Source organism: Hyaena hyaena, unplaced genomic scaffold, assembly GCF_003009895.1.
Source record: "Hyaena hyaena isolate Hyena2069 unplaced genomic scaffold, ASM300989v1 scaffold_151, whole genome shotgun sequence".
NCBI lineage: Eukaryota > Metazoa > Chordata > Mammalia > Carnivora > Hyaenidae > Hyaena > Hyaena hyaena.
Window position 1 is genome coordinate 2,852,335 of NW_024080783.1, and position 27,774 is coordinate 2,880,108.

Consider the following 27,774-nt stretch of genomic DNA (forward strand, 5'->3'; position numbering starts at 1 on the left):
TGTTTATTTTTGAGAGAGAGAGAGAGATACAATGCAAACAGGGGAGGAGCAGGGAGGAGCAGAGATTGGGGGGCGGACACAGAATCTGAAGCAGGCTCTGAGCTGTCAGCCCGATGTGGGGCTAGAACCCATGAACCATGAGATCATGACCTGAGCCAAAGTTGGACACTTAACTTACTGAGCCACTCAGGTGCCCCACTAGTACCTTTAACTTTACTGGCTCTAATTTTCAGTAATTTTGCTTGGTCTTTTAAATTTTTTAATAGTTTGTTCTATCCTAATATTTTCAAATTTTTCTTTAAATTTTCAATCATTTAAATCATATATATCTTAAAGTTACAGCTAATAATTCAAATGCCCAAGTTTTGGTGAGATTTGATCCTGCTGGGGTTTGCCTACTCTTGCTCTTTATAAATTTTGGATTGTTTGATACTCTGTATCAGGGTTATCTGTAGAAATACCATGCAGCCTGGGTGGCAAGCATGTCCCTCCAGAATAGTTCTGCAATTGATTCTGTCAGGTGCCCTAAGGGTATTACCAACCCAGTAACATATAGGTAGTGTAAATTCAAACCCCAAATACCTGAAGGCAAGCCCACTGGAACAAGTTATCAACAAGACTCCCCACCAAACCTGTGTCCAACCTAAGATTTTATAAGCATCCTTATTTTCTTCCTATGACTGTAACCAAGTTATTTTTTCCAAGTCTATCCTTTCGATTAGGGTGTATCATCCCTTGAAGGTGTTATATGAGGAAATCTCAGTTCCAACGCCCCTCTCTGTAAAACCCAAAGCCTATCTCTTCCCCAATTTAGTCAAAACCCAAGCCCACTGATCATAAAGCAGCAAATTCTCCCAGTAGAGCCCCAGTGTCAACTTATATGTATACTTCTGGCTTTCAGTGTCCTTCTTTGCTTTTGTTCTTTTGGGATTTCTTTACTTTTCTTGTGAATACAGCTATGAAAGGGATTTGTTACATTTCATCCAGCTCTCCTAAATATTTCATATTAGGACATTTTTAGGTTTTCTAGGTCATCATAGTCCCAAAAATGGGGAGTTCTCAACTTTGGTGCCTAAAAACAGCATTTGGTAGATTACTACCTATCAAATGAATAATTCAACAAAACACTCAATTAGGACTTTTGGGGTGGATGTATAACAGACTTTTAAATGTATTTTTCCACAATGTTATATGTAAGTGATAAATCACTGAATTCTACTCTTGAAAACAAAGTTACACTATATGTCAACTAACTAGAACTTAAATAAAAATTTGGGGAAAAATGTATTTTCTAAATCCAAAGCAATTTTAAAATCTAGTAGTGGCTGAGAGAACAGTTTTAAAAACAGTAGTCAGCATCATTGAGGAACAAGCTTGCAGTAATCCTATTATACTTGACTTTGATGACAAATATCAAAGATTTAACAATAATTCTATTCTCCACTTACCATTTCTACATACAACAAACCAATATAGTATATAGATTACTGAAAATGCATTGAAATACACACAGGAAACATTTTAAATTTGTAGAACATATTGCTCAATTTCCTAAACAACAGAACATTTCTTTTCAGTGAACAAGATATGAGAAAGCACAAAAAATAGTTCTCTGAAGGAGCCCTGAGGATCTTTCCCATTCACCATAAATGATTCAACAAATTAGAAACAGGAAGAGTAAGTCAAACAGTACTTCAAAAATTAACAAGAAAATTTTTAAATGGAAGAAACCCAAAAAGAAGACTGATCTACTTGCATGCGTATCATTTATGCTGTCTTCCTTCACATCACAGAAATTGTTCCTAAGGTTAACCCCTCCACTTACACAAAGGAAACCTCTCTTCCCAATCTAACCAAAGACGTTACTCTTCTCTGGTACTAGTCATGTCCCCTTCTTTACTGAGTAACTCTTATCAGTACATACATATCATGAAATCCCTTACCGGAATCCCTACTACTCTTCAGTTACCACTCCATTTCTCTGCCTTTTTTTTTTTTTTTTTTTAAGCAAACAGCTGTCAACACTATCACCACTTCTTCCTCAGCTACCACTTACTACCCAATCCACACTAATGCTAATGATCTCATCTCTCTTGAAAACAAAAAACAAGCAAAGAAACACCCTTTCTAAGGATCACCCAGGCCTCTATCCTATCATTTTTCAGTCACCATCTAAAGCAACCTATCAGCAGAATCTAACATACCTGGTTATTCCCACTCTCTTGAAACACTTTCATCATCTCTCTTCCAAGGCATTCCAAATCTCCCAGTTTTCTTTATATCTCACTAGTTATATCTTCTCAGTCTTCTCTGCTAGTTTTTCCTTCATTTCCATCTCTCACTGTTGAATTCTATAAGAATCAGCCCTTCACTCAACTCTTCAGTTTCTAATGCTCACTCTGGGTAATCTCACCTAGTCTCACAGCTTTAAATACCATCTATATACTGTTGATGCTAGTCACAGTCACTCCAGAGGATCAATCTCATCAATGTCCTAAACCTCTGATCCCTTTAACCCAATCCTGGTCCTCTTTCCATTTTAGTAAATGGCACTGCCATATACCTTACAGCTCAGACCAAAATCTAGGAATCATTATTTATTTCCCTCTTTGCCTCAAATCCCATATATAATTTGCCAACTCTATCAGTTCTACCTTGAAAATATATCCTGAATCAGAGCTGTGAGATCACGACCTGAGCCAAAATCCAGAGTCAGAGGCTTAACCAACTGAGCCAACCTGGCACTAACTAAAATAGCCTTCTATCGACTCTTCTTATTACCAGTTTTGCCTCTTTACAGCCAATTCTCCAAAGAGTAGGCCAGATATAATTCATATACAACTCACCCACATAAAGTGTACATTCTATGGTTTTCAGTATATTCACAGGTAAGCAGAACCAACACCAAAATCAATTTAAAATATTTTTAGGGGCACCTCGGTGGCTCAGTCAGTTAAGCATCCGACTTCAGCTCAGGTCATGATCTCACAGTTCGTGGGTTCAAGCCCCGCATCCAGCTCCATACTGAAAGCTCAGAGCCTGGAGCCTGCTTCAGATTCTGTATCTTCCACCCTCTCTCTGCCCCTCCCCTGCTTGTGCTGTCTCTCAAAAATAAATAAATGTTAAGAAAAATTTTTTTAAATAATAAAATATTTTATCACAGGTGCTTGGGTGGCTCAGTTGGTAAGCGTCCAACTTCAGCTCAGATCTTGATCTCACAGTTCATGGGTTCAACCCCTGCATCAGGCTCTGTGCTATTTCTGAACTCTCAAATGTATTCCAGTGATTTATATGCCCAGCCTTATGTCAATACCACACTGTCTTAACTACCGCTGCTTTATAGTAAGTTTTGAAATTGCAAAGTCTGAGTCTTCCAACTTATTTTCAAGATTATTTTGGCCTATCCAGGGTCTCTTGCTACCCAAAATGAATTTTACACCTGGCATGTAACTCTCTACAAAGATGTTACCTAGGATTCTATTAAGACTGCACTGAATGTGTAGATCAGTTTGAGGGGTAATACCATCTTCACAATAAATCTTCTGATGCATGAACACTGGATGAATTTCCACTTATTTAGACCTTTATTTTCTTTGAACAAGGTTTTGCAGATTTCAAAGCATAAGATTTGCACTTTTGTCTAACTTCATACTATCTCGTTCTTTTTCAAGTCATTATAAATTGCTTTTTCGCTGTTAAAGATTGTTCATTGCAAATGTATAAAAATAAAACTGAATTTTTGTATATTTAATCTTCTACCCTGCAATATCGCTAAACTTATTAGTTTTGATAATTTTTCTTTAGATTTTTTGGGGTCCTCCATATACAAGATCACGTCAACTGCGAATAGGTAGTTTTTACTTCCTTCTTTCCAAGCTGGATACCTTTTATATTTTTTGCATGCCTGACTGCCCTGGTGGTACCCTCCAGTACAATGCTGACCAAAAGCAGTAAGTGCAGACATCCAGGTCTTGAGGCTGAATTTAAGGGGAAAGAATCTACTCTTTTACCATCAAGAATGATTTTAGCTGTTTTTCAGAGAGACTGTTAATCAGGCTGAAGAAGTTCCATTTATAGTTGATTTATTTTCTGCATTTCTTTATTTTCATAAAGGTGTTGCATTTCAGCAAACAATGTTCCTGTGTCTACTAAAAATGCTCATGTTGGGGCGCCTGGGTGGCTCAGTTGGTTAAGCGTCCGACTTCAGCTCAGGTCATGATCTTGTGGTCTAAGAGTTCGAGTCCTGTGTCAGGCTCTGTGTTGACAGCTCAGAGCCTGGAGCCTGCTTCAGATTCTGTTTCTCCCACTCTCTCTGCCTCTCCTTCACTCACACTGTGTATCTCTCTCTCAAAATAATAAACATTAAAAAATGTTTTTAATTAAAAATAAAATAAAAAACAAAATAAAAATGATCATGTGGTTTTGTTTTTAGTTCCATCGATATATTACATTAATAGATTTTCAGTTGTTAATCCAAACTTACATTCTCGGGATAAATCCTACTGGATCACAGTATGTAATCCTTTTCACATACAGCTGAATTAATAAGTATATTTGTGTGTGCCAATTTATAAGAGATATTGGTATGTAGTTTTCTTGTGATGTCTTTGTCTAATTTTGACATTGCACAATATCATCCTTATAGACTTAGTTAGGAAATATCCTCTTTTTTTCTTCTATTTTAGGGGGGAGTTTGTGAGGAACTGGTATTCTTATTTAAGTATCTGATAGAATTCAGGGAATAAAGCCATCTGGGCCTGAGCTTGCTTTATGGGTACATTTTTATTACTAATTCAACCTCTCGTTATAGGTCTATTCACACTGCTTCATTAGTGTTTTTCTAGAAATTTATCCATTTCAGTAAGTTCTCTTATTTTTTGGCATATTACTGTTCCTAATAGTCTTATAATCCTTTTTAACATATGTTTGCTAGGAATGTCTTCTCTTTTGGTTCTAATTTTAGTAATTTTTTTTTCTTGGCCAACCTAAGGTTTTATCAATTTTATTGAACTTTTCAAAGAACCAGGTTCTTGTTTTATTGATTTTTCTCTATTATTTTTCTATTCTCTGTTTCACTGATTTCTGCCCTTTATTTCCTTAGTTTGGCTTGTTTTACAATTACTTTGCCCTTCTTTTCCCAGTGTCTTAAAGTAAAAGATTAGGTTACTGATTTTAATTTTTCCTTCTCCCATAATATAGAATATTTTCCTATACATATGTAAGCTATATCCCATAATGTTTGCATGACAGTTCTTTTCCCATCTTTTATTTTAAATGTTTTTATCTTTAAAGTGTGTCTTCTGCTGAGAATATAAAGCTGGATCATGGTTTTTTATCCACTGTTGATGGTTTTATAAATTATGTTGCTTAATCCATTCATTTTGCTATTATTGACACAGTTCAATTTAGGTATGCCATTTTGTTTTTTAGTTTTTATGCATGTTTCATGTATTTTCCATTCCTTTATTCATGCTTTACTGCTTTTTTTAGTAGTAAATATTTTCTAATATAGCACTGACATTCTTTAATGATATATACATACATTTACATACACACACCCCATCTCACTGGTTGCTCTGCAACTTACCATGTGTTATCTTAATTTATTAGAACTAGTTTGATTTATACTAACTTAATTCTAGTAACTACAAAAAATTACTCAAATTTAGCAGTATTCCCCACCATAGCGTTATTATACATATTGTATCTATAAACATTACAAATTCAAAAGATTTTTATAATTGTTCCTTTATAGAATTCTTTTAAAGAAGGTGAGAAGAATATACATTTATAGCTTATAATTTATTAATTCTAGTTTTCCTTATTTGTTCTTATAGCTTTGAATTACCATATTAAGTCATACTAAACTGTAACATAGCTCTGCTCCTACTTATTTTTCTGTGTTTGGCAAATACATCCTATTTCTTTATGTTATAGGTACAACATGTACATGTTATATATATGAAAGAGGAGAAAAAATGTACTCAACACTGTCTCTATTATCACACAATTATCTTTAATGGTGCTATGGATTAAAATTATTGTTTGAGGTCACTTGCTTTTGGCCTAAAGAACTTCTTTTAGTAGTTTTCATAAGACAGTTCTGATAGCAGTAAATTCTCTTAGTTTTTGTTTATTTCAGAATGTCTTTATTTCACCTTCAATTTTGACGAATAGCTTTGCTAGGATTCTTGGTTGACAGTTTTTGTCTGAGCACTTTGAATAGTTTATCCCCCTGGGTTCAAGCCTCCACTATTTCTGCTAAGAAGTCAGTTATAAATCTTACTGAGGTCTCCCTGTAGGAAATGAATAATTTTTCTTTTGTTACTTTCAAGATTTCTTATCTCTGTTTTTTCAACATTTTACTAAGATACGCTTTTTTGTAGATCATTCTGAATTTATCTTAGAGGGTGGTAAGTTTCCTAGATGTGTAGATTATTATTTTTCAACAAATATATGTGGGACTTTTCAGGTATTATTTCTTCAAATATTTTTTCTGCTCATTTCTTTCTTCTCCTTCTGAAACACATGAAGTGTGCTGTTACACTTAATAACATCTCATCTTTCTCTGAGGCTTTCTTCACTTTTCATTATTTTTTCTTTCTGTTATTTGGATGTTTCTACCGATCTTCAAGTTTATTAATTCCTTCTTTAAGGAGTGCCTTGCTGGCATAGTCAGTAGAGCATGTGACACTTGATCTCAGGGTTGTGAGTTCAAGTCCCATGCTGGGGGTGGAGTCTACTTAATAAAAAAAAAAAAAATTTAAATATGTAATAATAATAAAATCTGTTTAATCCCTTCCTTTAAAAAAACAAATATGGTATACTTGATGTATATTATGTATCATCCTGTGCAGGGGTCACACTAGTCTTCTCTGTATCATTCCAATTTTAATATATGTGCTCCCAAAGAAAGCATATGTACATTTAAGTGCATACATTTTATATGTGCACTTTGGTGAGTTTTGGCATATGCACACACTACCATCAAGTTACTGGATATATCTATAATGCCCAAAACCCCTTGTGCTCCTACTTTTTATCCCTGTCCCATAATCACACCCCCAGGCAACCACTGAGTGGTTTGTGACTAAAGATTAGGTTTGCATCTTCTAGAATTATATATAAATAGCATTGTCCTTTGTTCAGAGGGAGGGCATGTCTCCTTCCACTTAGTTTAGTTATTTTGATATTTCTTGATGACCGTGGTAAAAATAGTTCATTTTTTAAAAGATTTTAAACACTTCTCATAATTATTTTCTATGAAAAAAATCTGTGGGTCTTTATTTTCATTACATCTTTATCAAGACTTATCTAAATAAAACACTGTAAGTTTAAGGTGTACAACATGATTTGATTAAGTGTATATATTGTGAAATGATTAACACAATCATGTGGTGTAGTTAATACATCCACCAACTCACATGACTACCATTTCTGTGTGTGGTGAGAACATTTAAGATTTATTCTCTTAGGTACTTTCAAGTAATTATATAACACAGTACTGTTAACTATAGTCTCAATGCTGCACACTACATCTCCAAAACTTGATAACTGCATAACTGAAAATTTGTACTTTGACTAACATCTCATTTCTCCCACCATCACCTCCTACCCCTAGCAACCACCACATTACTTTGAGTTTGGCTTAGATTCCACATAAGCATTATGGAATGTGAAATATGTTGCTTCCATTTTGCTTGTTTCAAGATTTTTTTAAATTTCCCTTTTGATTTCTTCTTTGATCCAGTGGTTGTTCAGGAGTATATTAATTTCCAAATACGTTGATCTTCAAGTTTTCCTCTTGTTATTAATTTCTAACTTCACACCACTATGCCTAGAAAAGATATCTGGCATAATTTCAGTCTTCAATTTGTTAAGATTTGTTTTGTGACTAACATAGGATCCATCCTGGAAAATATTCTGCATATGCTTGAGAAGAATATATATTCTGTTGTTGGCAGAATGTTCTATGTATGCCTGTTAGGCCCATTTGGTGTAAGGTATAGTTCAAGTCCAAAGTTTCCTTATTAATTTTGTGTCTAAATGATCTTTCCATTGTTTAAAATAGAGTACTGAAGTTCCCTATTATTATTGTATTGTCTATTTCTTCCTTCATATCTGTTTCTTTTGCTTAATATATCTAGGTACTCTGATGCTCAGTACATAGATATTTACACTTATTATATCCTCTTAATGAACTCACCCATTTTTCATTACATTATACTCTGTCTCTTCTTACAGTTATTGATTTAAAGTCTATTTTGTCTGTTATAAACTCTTACCCCTGCTCTCTTTTGGTTTCCTTTTGCATAGAATAGTTTTTCCATCTCTTCACATGGAGTCTATATATGTCCTTAAGACTGAAATGAGTCTCTAACAGCCAGAATATGGGGGGAGGAGGGTTCTTATTTTTTATCCATTCAACGCTACATCATTTGGAGAATTTAGTTCATTTGCACTTACAGTAATTATTGATAGATAAGAAATTCTAGTGCTATGTTACTGTTTTCTGGCTGTTCTGTAGCTTCCTTGTTCTTTGCTGTCTTCCTTTGTGAACTCTTATTTTTCAAGGTGGTATACCTTGATTCTTTTTTCATCTTTTATGTATCATAGATTTTTGCTTTGTGGTTACCATGATGCTTACATAAAACATCTTACTAATATAACAGTACATCTGACATCTGTAACAACTTTAACCATATACAAACACACCACTCTCCTCAACATTTTAGAGGGTTTTTTTTTGTTTTTGTGGGTTTTTTTTTTAAATGTTTTATTTATTTCTAGGAGAGAGAGACAGACAGACAGCGTGAGAAGGGGAGGGTCAGAGAGAGAGGGAGTCACAGACTGAAACAGGCTCCAGGCTCTGAGCTGGCAGTCAGCACAGAGCCCAATGCGGGGCTCGAACCCACGAACTGCGAGATCATGACCTAAGCGAAAGTCGAACGCTTAACCGACTAAGCCACCCAGGCGCCCCAACATTTTAGAGTTTTGACGTATAAATTTAACTTTTTATACTGCATATTCATTATATTATTCATTTCATATATTATTCATTTCACTAGCTATAGTTATTTTTAATACCCTTGTCTTATTTTTAAGTTTATTTATTTTGAGAGAGAGAGAGAGAAGAAGGGAGGGGCACAGACAGAATTCCAAACAAGCTCTGTACTGTCAGTGTGGAGCCTGACATGTGGCTCATAAACTGTGAGATCATGACCTGAGCTGAAATCAAGAGCTGGATGCTTAACCAACTGAGCCCCAAAATCTGTCCTTTATTTTAGACAGTTTCATTATAATGTGTCTTAGAAAGAATCATTTTGGGTTGAAATCTTGGGAAAACCTATAAGCTTCATGAATTTGGACATCCAAATCTCTCTCCAAATTTGGGAAATTGTCATTCGTTATGTGTTAATAAGCTTTCTGCCCATTTCCCCCTCTCTCCTCCTTCAGGAACACTCATAATGCATAGATTGTTTATTTTTATGGTATACCATAGTTCACATAGGCTTTCCTCACTCTTTTTCACTTTTTTCCTTTGTTTTCAGCCTAGATACTGTTAAATAATCTCCTAATTCACAGTAATTTTTTCTGCTTGATTCAGTCTGCTTTTGATGATTTCCATTACATCTGCATTCCCTAAGATGGTGATGACCACTCAAGCATGTGGTTTCTCCCAATCCCACAGAATTCAGTTTCTATGCATGCTTACTAGTCATCTGCAAAGGCTCACTTTGACCATTCTTGTCCTCAGCGGCATGCACAAGAAGGCAGTCACTATGTGAGAGTGTGTCTGAGTGAGCTGCAGAGAACTTGGAGGTACCCATGGGCCAGTAGGTGAGACAACCCCAGTGGCTCATGAGTGGGCTTCCTCATGGAGCTCCCAAAGCAGTTAATAAAATGTGTCTCTTTGATATGTTTCATTTCCAGCCTTAGATACTGTTCTCCAAGCAGGACTACCCACCCCCAAGTTGTGTAGGTCACAATTCGATATTCCAGACGGAGAAAAAAGTAAGCCTTTTGGGGGAGTATCCCATATAGCTGGGGAATCCAGGTATGCAATCACCTGCTTTCACTTTCCCACATGGAGGAAAACATGGGCTGAGTAAGTCTTTACTGACACTGAGCTGTGTGGTCTTAGAGGAAGGGTGACACAGGTAAAGTCAAGGTGCTCCTTTTATTGTCTTCAATGGATCTGAAATCCATTGCTGAAAATGTCTACGATTTGATGGCATCACCTCTCATTCTTTTTTGCCAGTTGAAATTTACTACTGAGCTCCTCTTGTGAATTTTCTGTTTCAGTTATTGTGCTTTTCCATTTCAGAATTTCCATTTGATTCTTTTTTGCAATTTCTATCTCCATACTGATATTCTCTATTTGATCTGACATTGTCATCATACTTTCCTCTATTTCTTTAAGCATGATTTCTCTCAGTTCATTGAACTTAATGGTTACTTTGAAGAGTTTGCATATTAAATCCAACATGTCACTCTCACAAGTAGTATCTGCTGCCTGTTGTTTTTTTCCAATGGTGTATGGGTTATTTTTTCTTCTTTGCATGTTTCACAGTTTTGTTTTAGAAACTTGACATTTTAGATAATACACTGTACCAAGTCACAGTACTGGTCTCTCCACTCTAGGACTTGTTATTTTTTATGCTTGCTTGTTTAGTAGTTAGATGGCTTATCTTAGTAAATTCTATTCCCCTAATTCCCATAGTGTTAACCCTCTGACATTGCTCCTCTGGGATGATTTGGCTTTGCCTACAGACATCCTGGGATGAGAGCAGCTTTGTTAGAGTACTTGGTCTCCTTCTCTGACCACACCTAAATGTTAAACTCCACTAATACGGCCAATTGCTCTAAAGTTTTCAACAGTGCACTTGAGTATAAACTACTGCACAGAATAAACTACTCACATTGACATCAGTTTGAAGGGAGAGTTTTGGAGGTCAATGTTTGAGATCTGTTCTGACACTAAAAGTCAGTCTCTCCTCTTAGCAAGCCTACACTAAAATCTATATATCCAATTAGTCTACCAATCTCCTCTCAGTTACCTTTTACCACAATCTCTATGGTTTATGAGAGTATCCTGAGGCTTGAACTTCTCTGCACTCTGCTATAAATAAAGTCAGTTTCTCTGGGAAGAGATTAGGAGCTGTTTTATTATGCCCTTCCTATTACAGAGAAAATCTGTAAGCCACAGCTGTAAAGTTGGGAGGATGGACAATAGCATGCTTTATTTTGAGTGGTACCCCATCTTTAGAAGCTGAGTACCTGGTGGGTGTAGAACATGAGGTAGTAGTCTCGGGTCTTTTGTTTGCCCGTAGTGGTATGGAACCACTACTCTAGAGGCCAAGGCTAGGGCAGTTGGACTCAGTATTCTCAGCAGCACTGTGCCCAAAGTAGAGCCTCTATCCCAAAAACAGGGCTGGGCAAAAAAAATGGAACCCCCACCACTAAGTCACACTTGGCTAGCAAAACGTAGCTCGAGGCAGGATGAGAAATGCAATCATCCTGCTCTTCCCAGAAGACAGCCCTCCCAACTAGGAGCTTGGGGGGAGGGGGGAAATCCTGTCTTCTTGATTGCACTGATGTGGAGTGGCCATCTTGCTCAACTGCGATAGGGGAGGAAAGCAATGGGCTTGGTTCAAATACCACAAATTCTTTATCAAATTTTAGTAAATTTCCTTGAATAAATGTTTCTTCAGTTGCTATATTTCCTTTAGAACATTTCCAAAGACTTAAAATGGTTGTTTTTTAAAATAATTTAAAACAATAATTTTAAAATATAAATCACATCATGTCCCCATTGAAATTTCTCCAAAACTCTCCCTTCATGTTTATAAGTTCAAATTTCCAAGCTCTAGAAAGTTCTACATGATCCAGCCTATGCCAATCAATGGATAGCAATCTTTACCACTTTTTATTTACTTTATTCAGTCTGCTCTAATCTCTCTGTCCTAATAAGGGTGGTCCTCCTCGGGATCTTTCTATCTCCTATTCCCTTTAAAAAGCTCTTTTCCCAGCTTCCTCTATGGTCTTCTTCCTCATTTCATTTAGGTCTCTGGCTCAAATGTCATTTCAAAACATTCTCTAAAATAGTAACAGCCCTTCACTCTTTACCCATGTATCCCACTCTGATTTTCTTCACAGCACTTAAATTTACTTAACATATTCATTTTCTTATCTGCTTAAAGTCTGTTTTCTCCATTAGAATAACAGTTCTGTGAGGGCAGGGGGCTTTGTGGCCTTATTTACCACTGTATCCCCAGGATTTAGTACTTGGCACACAGTCAATACTCAATAATATAGTTTTGAATCAATAAACACAAGCAAGAACAATAATATTTATAAAGCTATTTACATTTTAAATGACATTAACCAATGATGTTTTTATTTACATCCATAAAGAGAATGATGAGGAGTGTATATGAAAAGAAGTAATCGTTGTTTATTTGGCTTAGAAAATATAAACAAACTGCAGTGGCCAATAACCAAGGTATTTAATATTCAATTTCAATAATCCTAAAATTTATTTATTTTTTTAATAAATAGCATTGCTGATCTGCCCTTGTCTTTACACTACATATACCAGTCCCGAAAGAAATAATTAGAAATAAACTCTAATTTAATGGGAAAGTAAAAACAATACTTAAAATAAATATTTATACTATGACCACTAGTTTTGAGAGTTGGGGTAGTAAAAGATTTAGAAGCTAATCAAATTGAAAATTCTTAATCCTTAATCAAATATAAATTTGTCACTATCACTAAATAAAAATCTTTAGCATTAAGAAAGTTAGGATATTATTTCCATTTTTTCACTTTCACTCCATATACCTTTCTATTATAGGCCAAGTTTTGCAGTGAGCTTAGCAAGGCTAAGCAAAAGAATTTTAGGTTATGGAGTTTTACCTTGAGTCCTGTTTTCTCGTCATCACTTCCATTATTTGTAGATGGTGTCTCATCTCCTTGCCTGGAAACCAAGACAAAATCTTCACTATTAAGAGTAGATACTGAGTCTGAGGAGACACTGATTTTTCCAACAGAAGCCTTGTCATCCATGACTCAAGAATGAAGCTCAACTCATGAATGATTAAATATTTTAAAAATGCCTGAAAAACAAAAACCATAAAGATACTCATATAGAATGTCTGCCAGATATTCAATTATGCTCTAATTCTTACAAAATACATATGGAAAACTTAAAAAAAATACTTCTAAAATATTTTCCCAAGACTTTCACTACTTATAATTTAGGCTTTTTATTCTAGATAATAAAGGAATTTGAGGCTATTTAGGGCCAAGATATTTCTGATTTAAAATAAATAAATAAATAAATAAAACATACTCTCTTGAGAATAACTGCCTACCTACGGTGATTTCTTTGGCATATGTTACAACTCTATTCTTGGACTCTGAAAATTATGAATTTTACTAAACTTCTGTTTTCTACTCTTTAATCTGTAAAGCTGTACACATAAATAAAATTGAAAGCGCACAGGACAATAACTAAGGTTTTTTATTGATACTTAAATTTCAAAGATTAACAAGACATTTTTAAGCAATAAAATTTCATATTCACACTCAAGAGAAATAAATTCAAGGCAGAACACACAGAAATTCTAGAGCTGGGAAATACCTTACATAGCAAGAAATCACAAATCCATTAAAAACTCAATCTTCCCATCCCATGGTTTCTTAAAAGTTCAACTAACACGAACATTACCAGTAAGAGTTTCAAGCCAAAAATTCCCAGCAAGAAGCACAAAAATATGTCACTTATGAAAAGCCACTCAATTATTTATTGACTCCTCAAATAAAACTTAAACTCATCTACCATTTAAAAACCTGGTTCTGCATACTTTATGGCAATGTTCCCATTTGGTTGCCAAAACAGCAACAGAACAAACAATACAACATACTCAGAGAGCTTTAACCAATAAACAAAAGTAGCTCCAGCTCTATGCATCTTATACCTCAGAAAGGTAAAGGTTCTGAGAGTCTCTTTAATCTCTCCAATTAAGATGTCCTGATTTATGCTTTGGGTTTTCAACTGAACATATATTTATTGAGCATACACCATGTGCCAAGCACTACTTTTCCCTCAAAGGCTCACATCTAAATAAACACCTGGCAGCAAGAATTACACAATTCCTGAATATTACACTTCAAAAGAAACTCAGAAACAATCAATACTGTTAATCAGATGAGAAAACAGCAACCCCAAGAGAAGGTCATTTAACTAGGCATAACTAAGGCTCAAATCCTTGAGTACTCTTTGCTGCTTTCTATTTATATCAATTTCCTTGTTTAAATGGCTATCACAGCTTTATATTCAAAGGACTAAATTTAAATGTACAGTGTGGCATTCAAAGACAGACACTCCAAAATGTACTTTTTTGAAAACGTTTAATGTAGTTTTGCTTCATCCATTCAATGGATACTTACTGTCTACTGCATAAAGAACAATACATGATAAACAAGTTCCTGATGGAACTTGCCCCCAAAGGAGTGTGTAGTTTAGCAGAGAAAAAAAGGCACATTGAACAGGTTAATAGGTACTGATTTAGGGTGAAGAAAACTCTGGGAACATGTTGGGAGAAGGACTTAGGATATTGTATGTCAATTACACTTATAAAGAAAAGAGAAATAGATTAGAAGAGGTAATGTTCTTGCTAAGGATATATACTTAAATACTCCCATGTATTTGCCTTCATTGGATCCTCTTCCTAAAGTGGTTTCTTTGCTGTACTCCATCAACTCCAATGCATTCATGATCTAACTCCTCTTTTCCTAGTAGTCTGCCTTGCCTATCCTCATCCCAAAACCAAATAAATTGCTTGCCTTATTTCTGCTACTATAGCATTTTACGTTTTTTATAGTATTATGACGTATTACAATTTGACGGTGAGTGCCTCTTAATTTAATCTTCAAATTATTTAATACACAGATAAGGAAATTGAGACCTAGAGAGATGATGTAACTTGTTCAAGGTAATGGCTGTAATGTACCTGGTTAGAGACAAAGCCAAAAACTAAACCCAGTTATCTGTGATTCCAGAAGCTATATTTTTTCTGTCATATTATGATGCTTTTCCAATGACACAAATTTGGGCTTCATCCCAAAACAGAATTGGGTAAAGGAATCTTTATCTTTTATAGAACTAGAACTTTAGGCAAGGTTTTCATGCTTAATTACTCCTTTTCCATTTTTTAGATTGTGACTAAGAGGTCAGCAAAGGGCCTGGGAAATTTCTCTAAAGCTATGATCTGAGACATTGGCAACTTTCTATAATACTCTACATTCAAAAAATAATATACTTTGGTATTTACACTATGGAACTGAGAAGACTTGGCAGACTAAAAGTTCAACCTCTTTCCTTTGAGGAGGTGATAGAAAAACACACTTTATAAAATACTATTTGTTTTGGCACCTGTAAAAAACTGAATCACTCAGTGGGAATGAGGTTTATCAAAACATGAAGTAGTACAGGAAAATTACAGTAAGATTCCCCTTCTCTGGCCTCCACAATAAAGCAGTATCCCAGAACTTGATGTGCTCCTGGAAAAACTATAGAGTATTCACAAGCTCTGTCTTAAGACCACAAAAAGTAATTGTTTTTGTTTTTAATCCCTGATATCATTTACCATAAGACTCCTACTGTAATTCTTCATCCTTCAGATTCCAATTTTGAGTTTAAACTAATGAACAAAGCAAACAAGCTTCTTCCCCAAAACATGCTGCACTACCATCTCTCTTCCTACCTTTCCCCATACTATCAACCACCATTTGACATACTTTACATTTTAATCATTTGTTTTTAAATATCATGTAAGCTAGAACCTGAGTTCCATCAGGGCAGAGATTTTCATCTGTTTCATTAACTGCTATATCCTTAGCACCTGGAACAATGCCTGGCACAGAGCAGGTGCTCAAATATTTGCTAAAAATTTTTTTAAATAAATGGCAAATAAAGATGGAAAAGAGCAAGAGCCTCCCAATGAAAAGGTAAGATCATCTTTTATAGACTGACAATAAGAAATCATACTTACGATGGTAAAGCACACAACAGTTAGGAAAAACCCAAGTTAGAATACTGGTTGTACTACTTAATGACAACATGAGCTTCATCATAATGAACCTCAGTTTTCATAAGTGAAATGAGATACTATCTACTACTAGAAAACTACTAGAAGACAGAACTACTAAAAAAAATTACTAAGGAACAGATGTACATCTCATTTATCAATACACATAGAACATTGTAAGCACCCAAGAGTTATATCTTTTCAAGCTAACTTCCAATTTTAAGAGAAATTAATAAGTACCAACTAATTTAGATAATTCAGTTTATTAAACACAATTTTAGGGCAAAATATATAGCTTTCCTATTTTCCACTTTCTAATTTGTTTATATGTAAATAAATGTGAAAGAATACTCTAAATAAAAATGTTTTATCTTTGTATTTTATAGATTACTAAAACATACACACTCTTTACCTCATTTTATCATCCTAACAATTTCATAACATAGAGTAAGGATTTTTATCCCATTTTAAATAAGATAATAAGACATGCACACTCTGGTATTGGTAGGCACCAACTGTTTCCTTCTTTTACACAGGTGATATCCTAGACCCCAGCATGTTTAGTTACCAACAGGGCCAGGTTGGTGAGTCAAGTTCAGGGATGTTTCCTTCTCTATTCCCTTTTAAAGACAGTAAGTCATTTAAAATGATAGCTAATTTTGTTTAATTATGCAGCCTCCTGCATCACACCCAAAAGTTCAAATATGTTGTATCATTCATAATTTCTTTTCATTACTTTTATCCTTACTGACATATAAAAGATCCCTAGAGATTTTCTAATTGAAAATTAGTTTCATGTGGCACCTGGCTGGCTCAATCAGTAGAGTATGAGTGAGACTCTCGATCTCAGGGTCACGAGTTTCAGCCCCATGTTGGGCATAGAGATTACTTAATATAGGCAGGCAGGCAGGCAGGCGAGAGAAAAGAAAAGAAAAGAAAAGAAAAGAAAAGAAAAGAGAAGAAAAGAGAAGAGAAGAGAAGAGAAGAGAAGAGAAGAGAAGAGAAGAGAAGAGAAGAGAAGAAAAGAAAAGAAATTAGTCTCATGATATCAAAACTCTTTACGAACTTTTTGCCTAAATTCACTGTTCTGTACCCTAAGTGACAGGGTCCTATGCTTAGGGTCCTATGCTTAACTATGGACTTCTGCAAAGATCATGGCAAAGAATGCACCTCGGTCTTGCCAAAAGAAGATTGATTTTCATTCTCAATCTCCTTTTAAACACTAGAGACCCAGCTAATGGAGAATAAAATAAAAAAGAACTGCCTATGATCAATGCTCTTTTTTGACAGTCCTTCAAAAGCAGCAGGCTCCTGGATAAATCAGTTTACCGTTTACTTTTTAAAAACTTGAAGTCTCTTTTTTTGGATGAAGTACTATCAGACCTTTGTATTGTTTTTTTAGTTACTAACATTCAGAGGAGTAACATAAACAGTGAACTTGCAATGGCATGAATTTGCTAATGTGCAATTAGTAGAGGCAAAAACCACTTCCCAATAAGTGACCTACCTAACTTGATAAAAGAGGTGTGTGCGATACTTATAATTGAACTTGACGTGCTTGAGACAAAATGTACTAGTTCCCAGCCACTATTCCAGGGCTCTAATTCATCTGTATTTCCCGGTTTTCTTGAAACTCTTTCTTCCTGAAGGAGTATTAACTGCCTCCACCTCTACCACTTCAATAGGACACCCCACTCATAGAGCAGTCCTTCTGAAAAATCTGGCTCCCCTACCTCTCACCAACTCTCACTGGACCTCTTAAAAACTATTAAAACCTCATCTATGGCCCTGGTATTTTGTTTACCTCTCCTCGCATCATTTTGTAAACAAAAAAAAAATCAATCAATACAAAATTTCAAAACCCAAAGAATTCTTTACAGTTCTCATCATCTACCACTGAAATAAATGAAAATACTGACCATTTCCTTACTTTGAAACTTTTTTCTTGCTTCTATTTTCTACCTCTAACTATATTTCTCAGCTGTCACTTAGGTTTTCTTCTGCCCATTCTTTAAATCCTACCCTGTCCCTCTTCTTGTTCTACTTTTCTCTGGCTCTCTCATTAGCTCACATGGTTATAACTTTTTCGTTGTTGTTGTTTTTGGTATGCTGATGATACTGTTAGCTCTAACTTTTCTCCCTAATTCCAAATAGGTATTTGTTTAGGTCTTCCTTTCTATTCAGTATTAAGTGTCTGACAATGTGCCAGGAACAATGTATAATGTTATAGTGAGGAATAATAGGTATTTACCTTTGAGAGGTTTTCAACAGTAGAGAAAATGGACAAATAAGTAATTATAATACAGTACAGTGCTTGGTATAACAACGGTATGCAAAGGATGTTGTGAGAATATGTAGGATAACTCTGCTACATGTGTCCCATGGCCATCTCAAAGCCAATTCCACATGTCCAAAGTAAACTCCCATCCATTACATAAGCATATTCTTCCTCATAGGTTCCCTATCCTGGTTAACAACCACTGTTCCAAGACAGAGATATCAAAAAAAAAAAAAAAAAAAAAAAANGGATAACTCTGCTACATGTGTCCCATGGCCATCTCAAAGCCAATTCCACATGTCCAAAGTAAACTCCCATCCATTACATAAGCATATTCTTCCTCTAAGGTTCCCTATCCTGGTTAACAACCACTGTTAAAAAAAGAGATATCAAAAAAAAAAAAAAAAAAAAAAAAGTCCTTGACTTGTTTTCTCATTCTCCCTTGGAACTCTAATGGATTTTAGTTCCAAAACATACCCCAATCCTATTCCTTCTTTGCCATCCTTCATGTCATTGACTTGTGAGTACTTCATTCTCTTTCAACTTAACTCCAACGTAAGTCTCCCTTCCTGGACTCTCTCTAGTCATCGATTATCAAAGTCCCACAGCTAACATCTAAAATTTAGATCTGATCATATATCCCACCCATTCCTCAAAACCTCTGACTACTCTTGACTGAAAATGGAATAAAATCCAAACTCTCTATATCATTAGTCTTCAAAATATAGAGACAATCGATCACTCTAGTTTTTATCTCCTTCTATCAAACCACTCACCAAATATGTCATGCATTTTTAAGATTTCAAGCCTTTCTTCATGCTGTCTGCTAATCTAGGAATGTGTCTTCCTTTCTCCAGGTAGTCCTTCTTCATCACTAGCAATCTTATGATACAATCAAATATTTATATTCAATCTCCCCCTTTCCTTCTGCAATATTCATTATTTTGCTCTGGGGCTCCTAAGGCTTCTGTTTATTTGCTTTTTAACTCTATCACAGAACTACAGCATTTATTACACAGTAAAATAATGTTATACCTCTTTCCTACTCTACTATATTGGTTGGTCATTCATTCCAGAAATAATCATAATATATAAGCCACTATGGTAAATGCTGGGAATAAAATGAGCACACACAGTCCCTATGAACTATCTGTGTAGAGGGATGTTAGATTTTATTCATATTATCTTTATATCCTTGCTTACTGGCAGCACTCAATAAATCTGGTTGAACAATACTCTTTAATCAGTGTTTAATTGGTATGGTCTACATAATGTGAGGACAAATGACAAATACACTATACTACACGCATGTGACTTGGGGATGTGGATACGGATGATAACTGGAATGAAGAGACTCAAAAAGAACTACCCTTGAGTGTGCCTGGGTGACTCAACATCAAATTCCCAACTGTCAAGCCCAAAGGCAGTTAACACGGAGCCAGAAAACATACTCAGATTCCTTTTGGACCAAAACACTCTCTTATCAGTTCCCTCCCAACACGCATCATTTTTGTTGTTCAACCAGTGAGCAAATGAGTACAACTTTAGGGAATCTTAAGGGGGATACTTAAATCTCACCAGATATAAACAGACAATACTCCTATTAGTTCCTATGGACAATTACATGCCCAATATGGTAGTAAAAAGCTTTACATGCACTATTTCTAATGTTCATACAAACTTTACCAGAAAGATATTAACTTCATATGCCAAACAGAGGCTTAGACTGGTTCAATAACCTGCTTAGTTAGGTTCATAGATAAAACTGTGGATCTTGATCCAAATCGAGGTATCTAGGTGCCTCTGTCCTTTTCTGGAATGCATCTCTCCTCTTTGGTGTCCTTAACTCTATTCTCTCCCTACTCTAATTCATCTTCTATGTGGCTACCAATTTTATCCTTCTAAAACACAGATCTGATAAGATTACTGTCTGTTCAGAAAAAGACAAAACAGGAAGGAAAAGAATCAAGTCTCAAAGAGGCTATAGCAGGCCAATCCTCTGGGTCTGTAGCCCTTTAAAATTAAAGAGTACAAAGTAGTTCTTTTTTTAATCACACTATATTAATCTCAGCTTTTTTCTTTTTTCCTTGGCTCTAGAGTTTGTTTTCCTGCATTGGTTTTCACATGAATTTCTCACACCCTAGCCCTGGGAAGGGTGGGACAAAACTCAATGGAAAATCATCCCTTCTTTATAAAAATAAATTCCTTTCCACCACTACTAATTGCTAAACAATAGATGTGTCTTTGTTGAAGTCTGACTCCGAATTTGGGGGCTGTTTCTTTGAATTATTTTAGTGAGCTAAGAGAACCATATTAATTTAAGCCTTTGGAATAATTTCAGCTTAGCTTAAAAAACCAAAAACAAAAGAAAACAAAACAATCATCTTGGGCCCACAGCACTTAAAAGCAAGAAGAACCAGTTTATCTAAAAGTCACCGTCAGGCAAATTTTAACTTGCAATGCCTGTGACAATTCACTTCTTTAAACTATCTAGTGGTTCTTTTAGCTCAATTTCAGATAAACTAAAAAGGATAATTATAGGAATATAGAAATTTGTAAGACAAAAGGATTTAAGATTTTAATTTTTTTTAAGATTTTCAAGTTTTAATCTTTTTAAAGTTGTGGTTAAATATATATAACTTTACCATTTTAGCCATTTTTAAGTGTATACTCTTGTGGCATTAAGTACATTCACACTAATGTCAGGTATCACCATCATCCATCTTTAAAACTTTTTCATCTTCCCCAGGTGAAAGTCTGTATCCATTAAACACTAACTCCCATTCCCCCAGGTAACCAACACACTATTCTGTCTCTATGAATCTGAATACTCTAGGTATCTCATAAAAGTAGCAGAATCACTCAATATTTGTCCTTTTGTGGTTGACTTATTTCGTCTGGCATAATGTCTTCAAAGTTCATCTACGTTATACCCTGTGTCTGAATTTCCTTTCTCTTTCAGGTTGAATGACATAATATGGAATTTTGGGGGCGCCTTGGTGGCTCAGTTGGTTGAGCGTCCGACTTTGGGTCATGTCATAATCTAGCAATTTGTGGGTTCAAGCCCTGTGGTCAGGCTCTGTGCTGGCAGCTCAGAGCCTGGGACCTGCTTCGGATTGTTTTTCCCTCTCTCTCTGCTCCTCCCCACCTCACGCTCTGTCTCTCTCTCTTCAAAAAATAAGTAACATTTTAAAAAGTTATAAATATACATTTTATTTATCCACTCATTGGTCAATACAAGTTTTTAAAGCCTAATTATGACATTATATGATCTTTAGAATAAAACTCACAATGTCAATATAGTAAAGGGCCTAAAGAAGACAACTGAGGTTTTCAGAGTTATTTCTCACTTTGTCACGAGTAATGAAGCTTTATTAAAGTTAATAGTCTGGTACAATGTAAAAAAAACCTGAACTCCTTCTTGATGTGACTCAAATGATGTTGTAGCTTTACTTTTCGGATATGTGAAATGAGAGTACTGAACCTTTGTATCCTTTTGTGAATGGGAGTAAACCAGGAAAGTAACCAGGCCAGGTGCTGTCCAGTCCTAACCTATGATGTAACTAGTTCCATTTCTGCAAATGAAGAAACTAAGTCCTGGAGGTATTCAGCAGCTTATGTTCAATCATATACTAAATAAGTGCAAGATTGGGGCGCCTGGGTGGCTTAGTCGGTTAAGCGTCCGACTTTCGCTTAGGTCATGATCTCGCGGTTCGTGGGTTCGAGCCCCGCATCAGGCTCTGTGCTGACTGCCAGCTCAGAGCCTAGAGCCTGTTTCAGTCTGTGACTCCCTCTCTCTCTGGCCCTCCCCTGCTCATGCTGTCTCTCTGTCTCTCTCCTAGAAATAAATAAAACATTTTAAAAAAATAAATAAATAAATAAGTGCAAGATGTGGGATATCATTACTGATTCCAAAGTTCACACTCACTCCCCTAGATCTTGATACCCCTAATGAAAGGTACAAGAGGTAAAAAGATGAAATGCATATAAAATAATTAATTTAACTCTGAGTTGATCATTTAAATGCTGTTGACAGCTAAAAAAACAACAACAAAAAAAACATGATAAAAAGGGGGGGTGGGCACATACAACTTTGGCTCAGATCATGATCTCACAGTTCATGAGTTTGAGCCCTATGTTGGGCTCTGGGCTGACAGCACAGAGCCTGGAGCCTGCTTCAGATTGTGTGTCTCCCTCTTTCTGCCCCTTGCCTGCTCATACTGTCTCTCTCTCTCCCTCAAAAATAAGTAAAAATTAAAAAACAAAAACAAAAAAACAATCCATGTAGGTGATTTCCCCATGTTCCTGTAGATATTTCAGGAGACAGCACTTCAATTTTTTCCAGAACTCTAGGAATGATGACTTTATGCCACTTGAACACAGTCTCTGAAACTAAATATTTAAATTATTTGAATACCACTTCCACAACAGAAACCTAACTCTGGGAACACAAGAAAAGTTAGCTTAATGTTAACGTACTACTCATTCACAAAGTCAGATTATACGTCTGACCTCCCTAATACACATTTGGGAGGAAAAAAAAAAGTTTCCTTTTTTCTTTTTCTGGAGATTTCTAAAGCATAATATAATTTACATTAGCGTTTTATAAATCTAAAAATTTGAACATTTTTAAATTTTTTATTTATTTTGAGATAGAAAGCAGGGAAGGGGCAGAGAGAAACAGAGAGAGAGAGAGAGAGAGAGAGAGAGAGAGAGAGAGAGACTCTCAAGCAGGCTCGGCGTTGTCAGCACAGAGGCCAATGTGGGACTTGAACTCACAAACTGTTAGATCATGACCTGAGACAAAAACAAGAGTTGGAAGCTTTACCAACTGAGCCCCTAAAAATATGAATATTTTAAAGCAATGCAGGACTGTCCAAAGACTTTCTCTCATTTTAGAAATTAGTCAATATAGTTCCTTCTCATCCACAGTGAAGATCTATTCCATTTAGAATGTCAACCTGTTTACACTTAAATCTGAAATGTTATATTACTCATTTCCCCTTAAATTATGTTAGTTTAATGCCAAGCAAGCTAATTATTTGATAGATGATCAGAGGCTAAGATAAATGCAGTATATACAGTTTCTCTCTTCTATAACCTCTTTTTGATTTTCAGGGAAATGTGTGTAGGCAAAACACAAATGTCTGGCAGAGAGATACACATTTTCCGCACCTTCTGTATAAGGTGGTCCTGGTCCATAGTTCTATAAGGGTGGTGGGACATTTGACAAGTGTGCTGTATAGAGCAACCAATAAACATTTACTGCTCACCTTCATTCACAGCATTGTAATTGGCACTGTGTAAGATTTAAAAATTCACAAGTCCTAACTACACCTTCTTATTTTGGTATCTAATTTATGTTAATAAATAATGAGTATCAAAAAAGTTCACAAATTTTAAGTTTCACAAATGTTTTTAAATCTATCTGAAAAGATTGTTTCCCACAACCAACAGCAAAGAATAATGAAAAATAAAATTTGTTCCTGCTAGGGGGAAAAATTTTTAAAAGAAATATTAGGTTTTGCAGTTAGACAGACTTTTTTATTTTTCTTCAATTCACAAAGGATTCAACAAGTAACTACAACAAGGATATAACCATTTCTCTCCTGCAGATATATCAGAAGTCTATTTATAGAAAATCGTGTGTCACAGCAAAAGAGATTTACATGACATGTTCCTACTCTTACATTGCCAGAATCCGTTTATCAGCATACTTCAAGGGTATAAAAGAGTTTATTACGTCTACACTAAAAGTATTAAAATGATTAACTTATGGCTCTTCCCAGTAGTATTATACAAATGCCCAACATTTAATCCAATTTAGCTTTGCACGCTCTTAATACTACTGATGGTACTTAAAAGATATTCCCAAAGGAAGAGTTTGCGAATTAATTCCTTTTTCTGATACAGAGGCTATCTTCTAAAAAAGGAAAACAAGATTATAACCACAGATTGTTGGGTATAATTACCAAAGTGTACAAATAAGGGCATAGAGGAAAATTTTTTAAATAGTCAAATTATTGTTAAACTTTAGTTAACAGCATTGTTGTTAAAGTTATCACAGACACTAATTTGCAAATGTAATGTACCTAAATGACGGATTTTAATATGGAAAAAAACTTATTCCCACAAAGATTAATAGGTCCCACGAAGTACACTGATTTATAATAAAAAATGAATGCAACCTTAACTGGAGATACCTAAAAATCACGTGTGAACTCTTCAGAGATATGGACCTCCACATCTGGCAGCACAGCCATATAATTAAGAAGATACGTTTCCTCCTTTAGAGCCAAGGTCAAACATTCTTTAATGTCAGGTATGAACTTAAAAATAACAGCTTTATTTTTACTATTTGGTGATCCACAGAAAAGAGGATCTGGGAGAAAGGTTAGGCCTGATAAAACTCTACTATGCTAGAAAGAACAATCTTCAAAAGAGTCTCATTGACAATTACTTCAGAGAAATTTCCATGCTAAATTCTAAAAACTAAAGTGGTCGTGACTTGCAAACTGCCATATTTGGTCAGTCTTTGTACAGGAAGAGAAACAGGCCTGTCAGGGTCAACAAGAGTAGCTATAAGTTTAAATATCTATCCAGTATTGTTTTGACTTAAAAGTTCTCTAAAAAAATCAAGATCTCTCAGAACAACAGGTGAGGTGAGGGATTAGGGATGAACCAGGTAACCAATTTAAGCAACAAAGAAAGCCGTTTAATTGATGGAATGTTTTCTTCATGCATACCCAGGGATGTTGAGTCCTTGGCCTTGGATTTTATTTCTTTGGAATCTAAATCTATAGAAAACCAATAAAACAAGGCAGTTGCATACAAAGCACCTAAATGTCATGCCAAACTCTGCTTTATGCATGTTGGTTAAATTGGCAATTCTTCGATATTTGAGTTTTATTTCCACATGCTTGTAATCATACCTAATTACACTGAAAATTACAAAGATATTATGGACAGACTATGTCAGAACTTCAGCACACTAGTGTCTAAAAGACAGTCAACAGAAGTGCTGATTTAAATGAATTATTTTCTGAAGTCTGTACACAAAGGTCACTTGTGAAAACATGGAAGGAAACATGATCAATAACAGACAATGACTTCTTTAAAAGAATGTGGGCTGTAAAGTGTAGCTGGAAATACACTCAATAAAAGAAAATTACTTCTTTAAAGAATCTGGGCTGTAAAGTTGGGATAGATTTGTGGGAAATCAGGTTTCTTCATGTATATAATAAATAAAATACACTTCTTTCAATATGCAATATAAAAGATAGGAAACAGGTATCTTCACTTATACAGTGTCCCACTAAATAACCACTTAACCCAGATCAAGCATGTGTGAACTGCTAATAAAACACTATACTTGTGTACCTGGGTGGCTCAGTTGGCTAAGCGTCTGACTCTTCATTTTGGCTCAGGTCATGATCTCACATTCATAGGATAGAACCTCACATCAGGCTCTGTGCTGACAGTGAGGAGTCTGCTTAGGATTCTCTTTCTCACTCTCTTTCTGCTCCTCCCCTGCTAGCACATATGCACATGCGCAAACTCCTTCTCTTATCAAAATAAATAAACATTTAAAAAAGCCCACATTATGCCAGTAACATCAAAATACATACAGTTGATACGTTAACTATCCAAATAAATATATAACTTAACACCAATGACATAAGTTAATCAACTGCAAGCTGAGTTATAAAACTGAAACAGTGAAAAGGAAGTGTACCACAACATAGCAGTAGTTTAATTTTAATCACGAATTTAATTTGTATTTAATCTCCATGTGATTTTAAATGTCTCCAGTAAATACAAATCAATCATGGATTCAAATCTTAAATGCAATCTAAGGTCTATAAAGGAAGATCATAAAGAACTCTTTCCCATATTCATTTTCAGTTTTTTTTTTAACTTTTAATGTTTTATTTATTTCTAGGAGAGAGAGAGAGAGATAGCATGAGCAGGGGAGGGTCAGAGAGAGAGGGAGTCACAGACTGAAACAGGCTCCAGGCTCCGAGCCGGCAGTCAGCACAGAGCCCGACGAGGGGCACGAACCCACGAACCGAGAGATCATGACCAAAGCGAAAGTCGGACGCTTAACCGACTAAGCCACCCAGTAAACTCCACCTAAAAGTCTTCAACGTATATTAAAATAGCACGCTATGCACACTTGAAATTAAGGCCAACAGGTCCTTCGTTTAAAAAAAGTTCAATGTGTAATTCCTTGGCATCTAAGTTTTTCAACTTTTCAAACATCAGTTTGTGTCAAACACAGCGCAATTCATCCTCTATTGTTTCCTTCTTTTTAAATAAACAAAGCAGCTGGAAACACAAACTCCTACTACACTATTCCAGTCACATGTATGTTAACATAGGTGTTTATTTGAATGAAAAGATCAAATGAATGGTGAAATCCTGTCCCTGACAGTTTTTTTCTTCCTCACTAATGAAAATGACAAAAGCCACAAGATCTCAAATTCGAGTTGGAACAGGACTTCAAACTAATGGAGCACTAGTAGAATGACACTTGCTTAATACAATCTCCTAAGACTCTTGCTTCTATGATAAAGGAAGCCCTGAGTAACCCTAAGTACGGAGATGTCTGTAAAAACAGGTGCAGATGGTAACAGTCAATACCAAAAGAGTAGGGACCAAAGTACTACAAGGCAATGGACAGCGAACTCTTGGAAGTCTAGGGCTATCCTCTGGCTCACCCCCTAAAACCCTGAAGGTTGCTGACAATCAGGCACAGCTATGAGCTACTGAGAGCAGATACTTAAAGTACATGGAGAGAGTGAGACACTTTAACTGCAGGTGGGTAAAATGAGATCAGTACTAGCTGGCAGGCCAACGCTAAAAGAAAGCAAGTCTTTCAGATTCGGCGCAGCCCAGGAAGCTAGCCTGAGGCCCAAGCCAGCCCAAGTCACAAATACAGGCCCAGCTGGTAATGGGGAGAAACTGAGGCGTAGGAAACAACCGGATTCCCAAATAGGACCTGGCCCAAAACATTAAAGTCAAGAGACAATCCAGGTTTGCCCGGGGGTCAGATGGACAGCCACAAGCGCAGGACTGGGTAGACACCCACCCAGACAGGGGGAACCGGTTTGGGCAGGGGCTGCGGGAGCTTTCCCGCCTGCGCATGCGCCCTCTCCCCTCCGCTACAGCTCCCCCTCCCCCCAATCACGGCTCCCCTCAGAACACGACTCTTCGAGGGAGGTGAGCGCAATCTGACCAGCCCAGCCCAGCCCCGCGGGGTGAGAACACAGCTTGGCTCCCTGCAGGGGCTGTCAGAGAATCCCCGGGGCTTGGTGGATAGGAAGGTGCGAAGACGAGGAGGGGAAACGCGGCCCTACCCGACCCGCCGTCTCCTCCTCCGCCGCCCGCCGCTCGCCG

The 27,774-nt window shown here is 36.1% G+C and overlaps 1 protein-coding gene and 1 non-coding gene across 4 annotated transcripts in view; both read right to left on the minus strand.

Moving 5' to 3' along the window:
- The window catches only part of RABGAP1 (RAB GTPase activating protein 1), a 164,886-nt gene extending 137,112 nt beyond the window's left edge, over positions 1-27,774 (minus strand). For 2 of the 3 annotated variants that reach the window (XR_005529630.1, XM_039239071.1), the window contains exons 1-2: positions 27,735-27,774; positions 12,922-13,121 (exon numbers count right to left, since the gene is read on the minus strand). Coding sequence is in view for 1 of the 3 variants with exons in the window: in XM_039239071.1 (XP_039095002.1) it covers positions 12,922-13,071 (150 nt within the window). In the remaining 2 variants the exon portion in view is untranslated. Of the gene's footprint in view, positions 1-12,921; positions 13,122-27,734 lie in introns of those variants that run through there. The other variant, XM_039239072.1, reaches the window with a different exon arrangement.
- On the minus strand, positions 6,813-6,919 carry LOC120236327. The gene has a single exon (XR_005529636.1). It is a non-coding gene; the product is annotated as a U6 spliceosomal RNA (small nuclear RNA).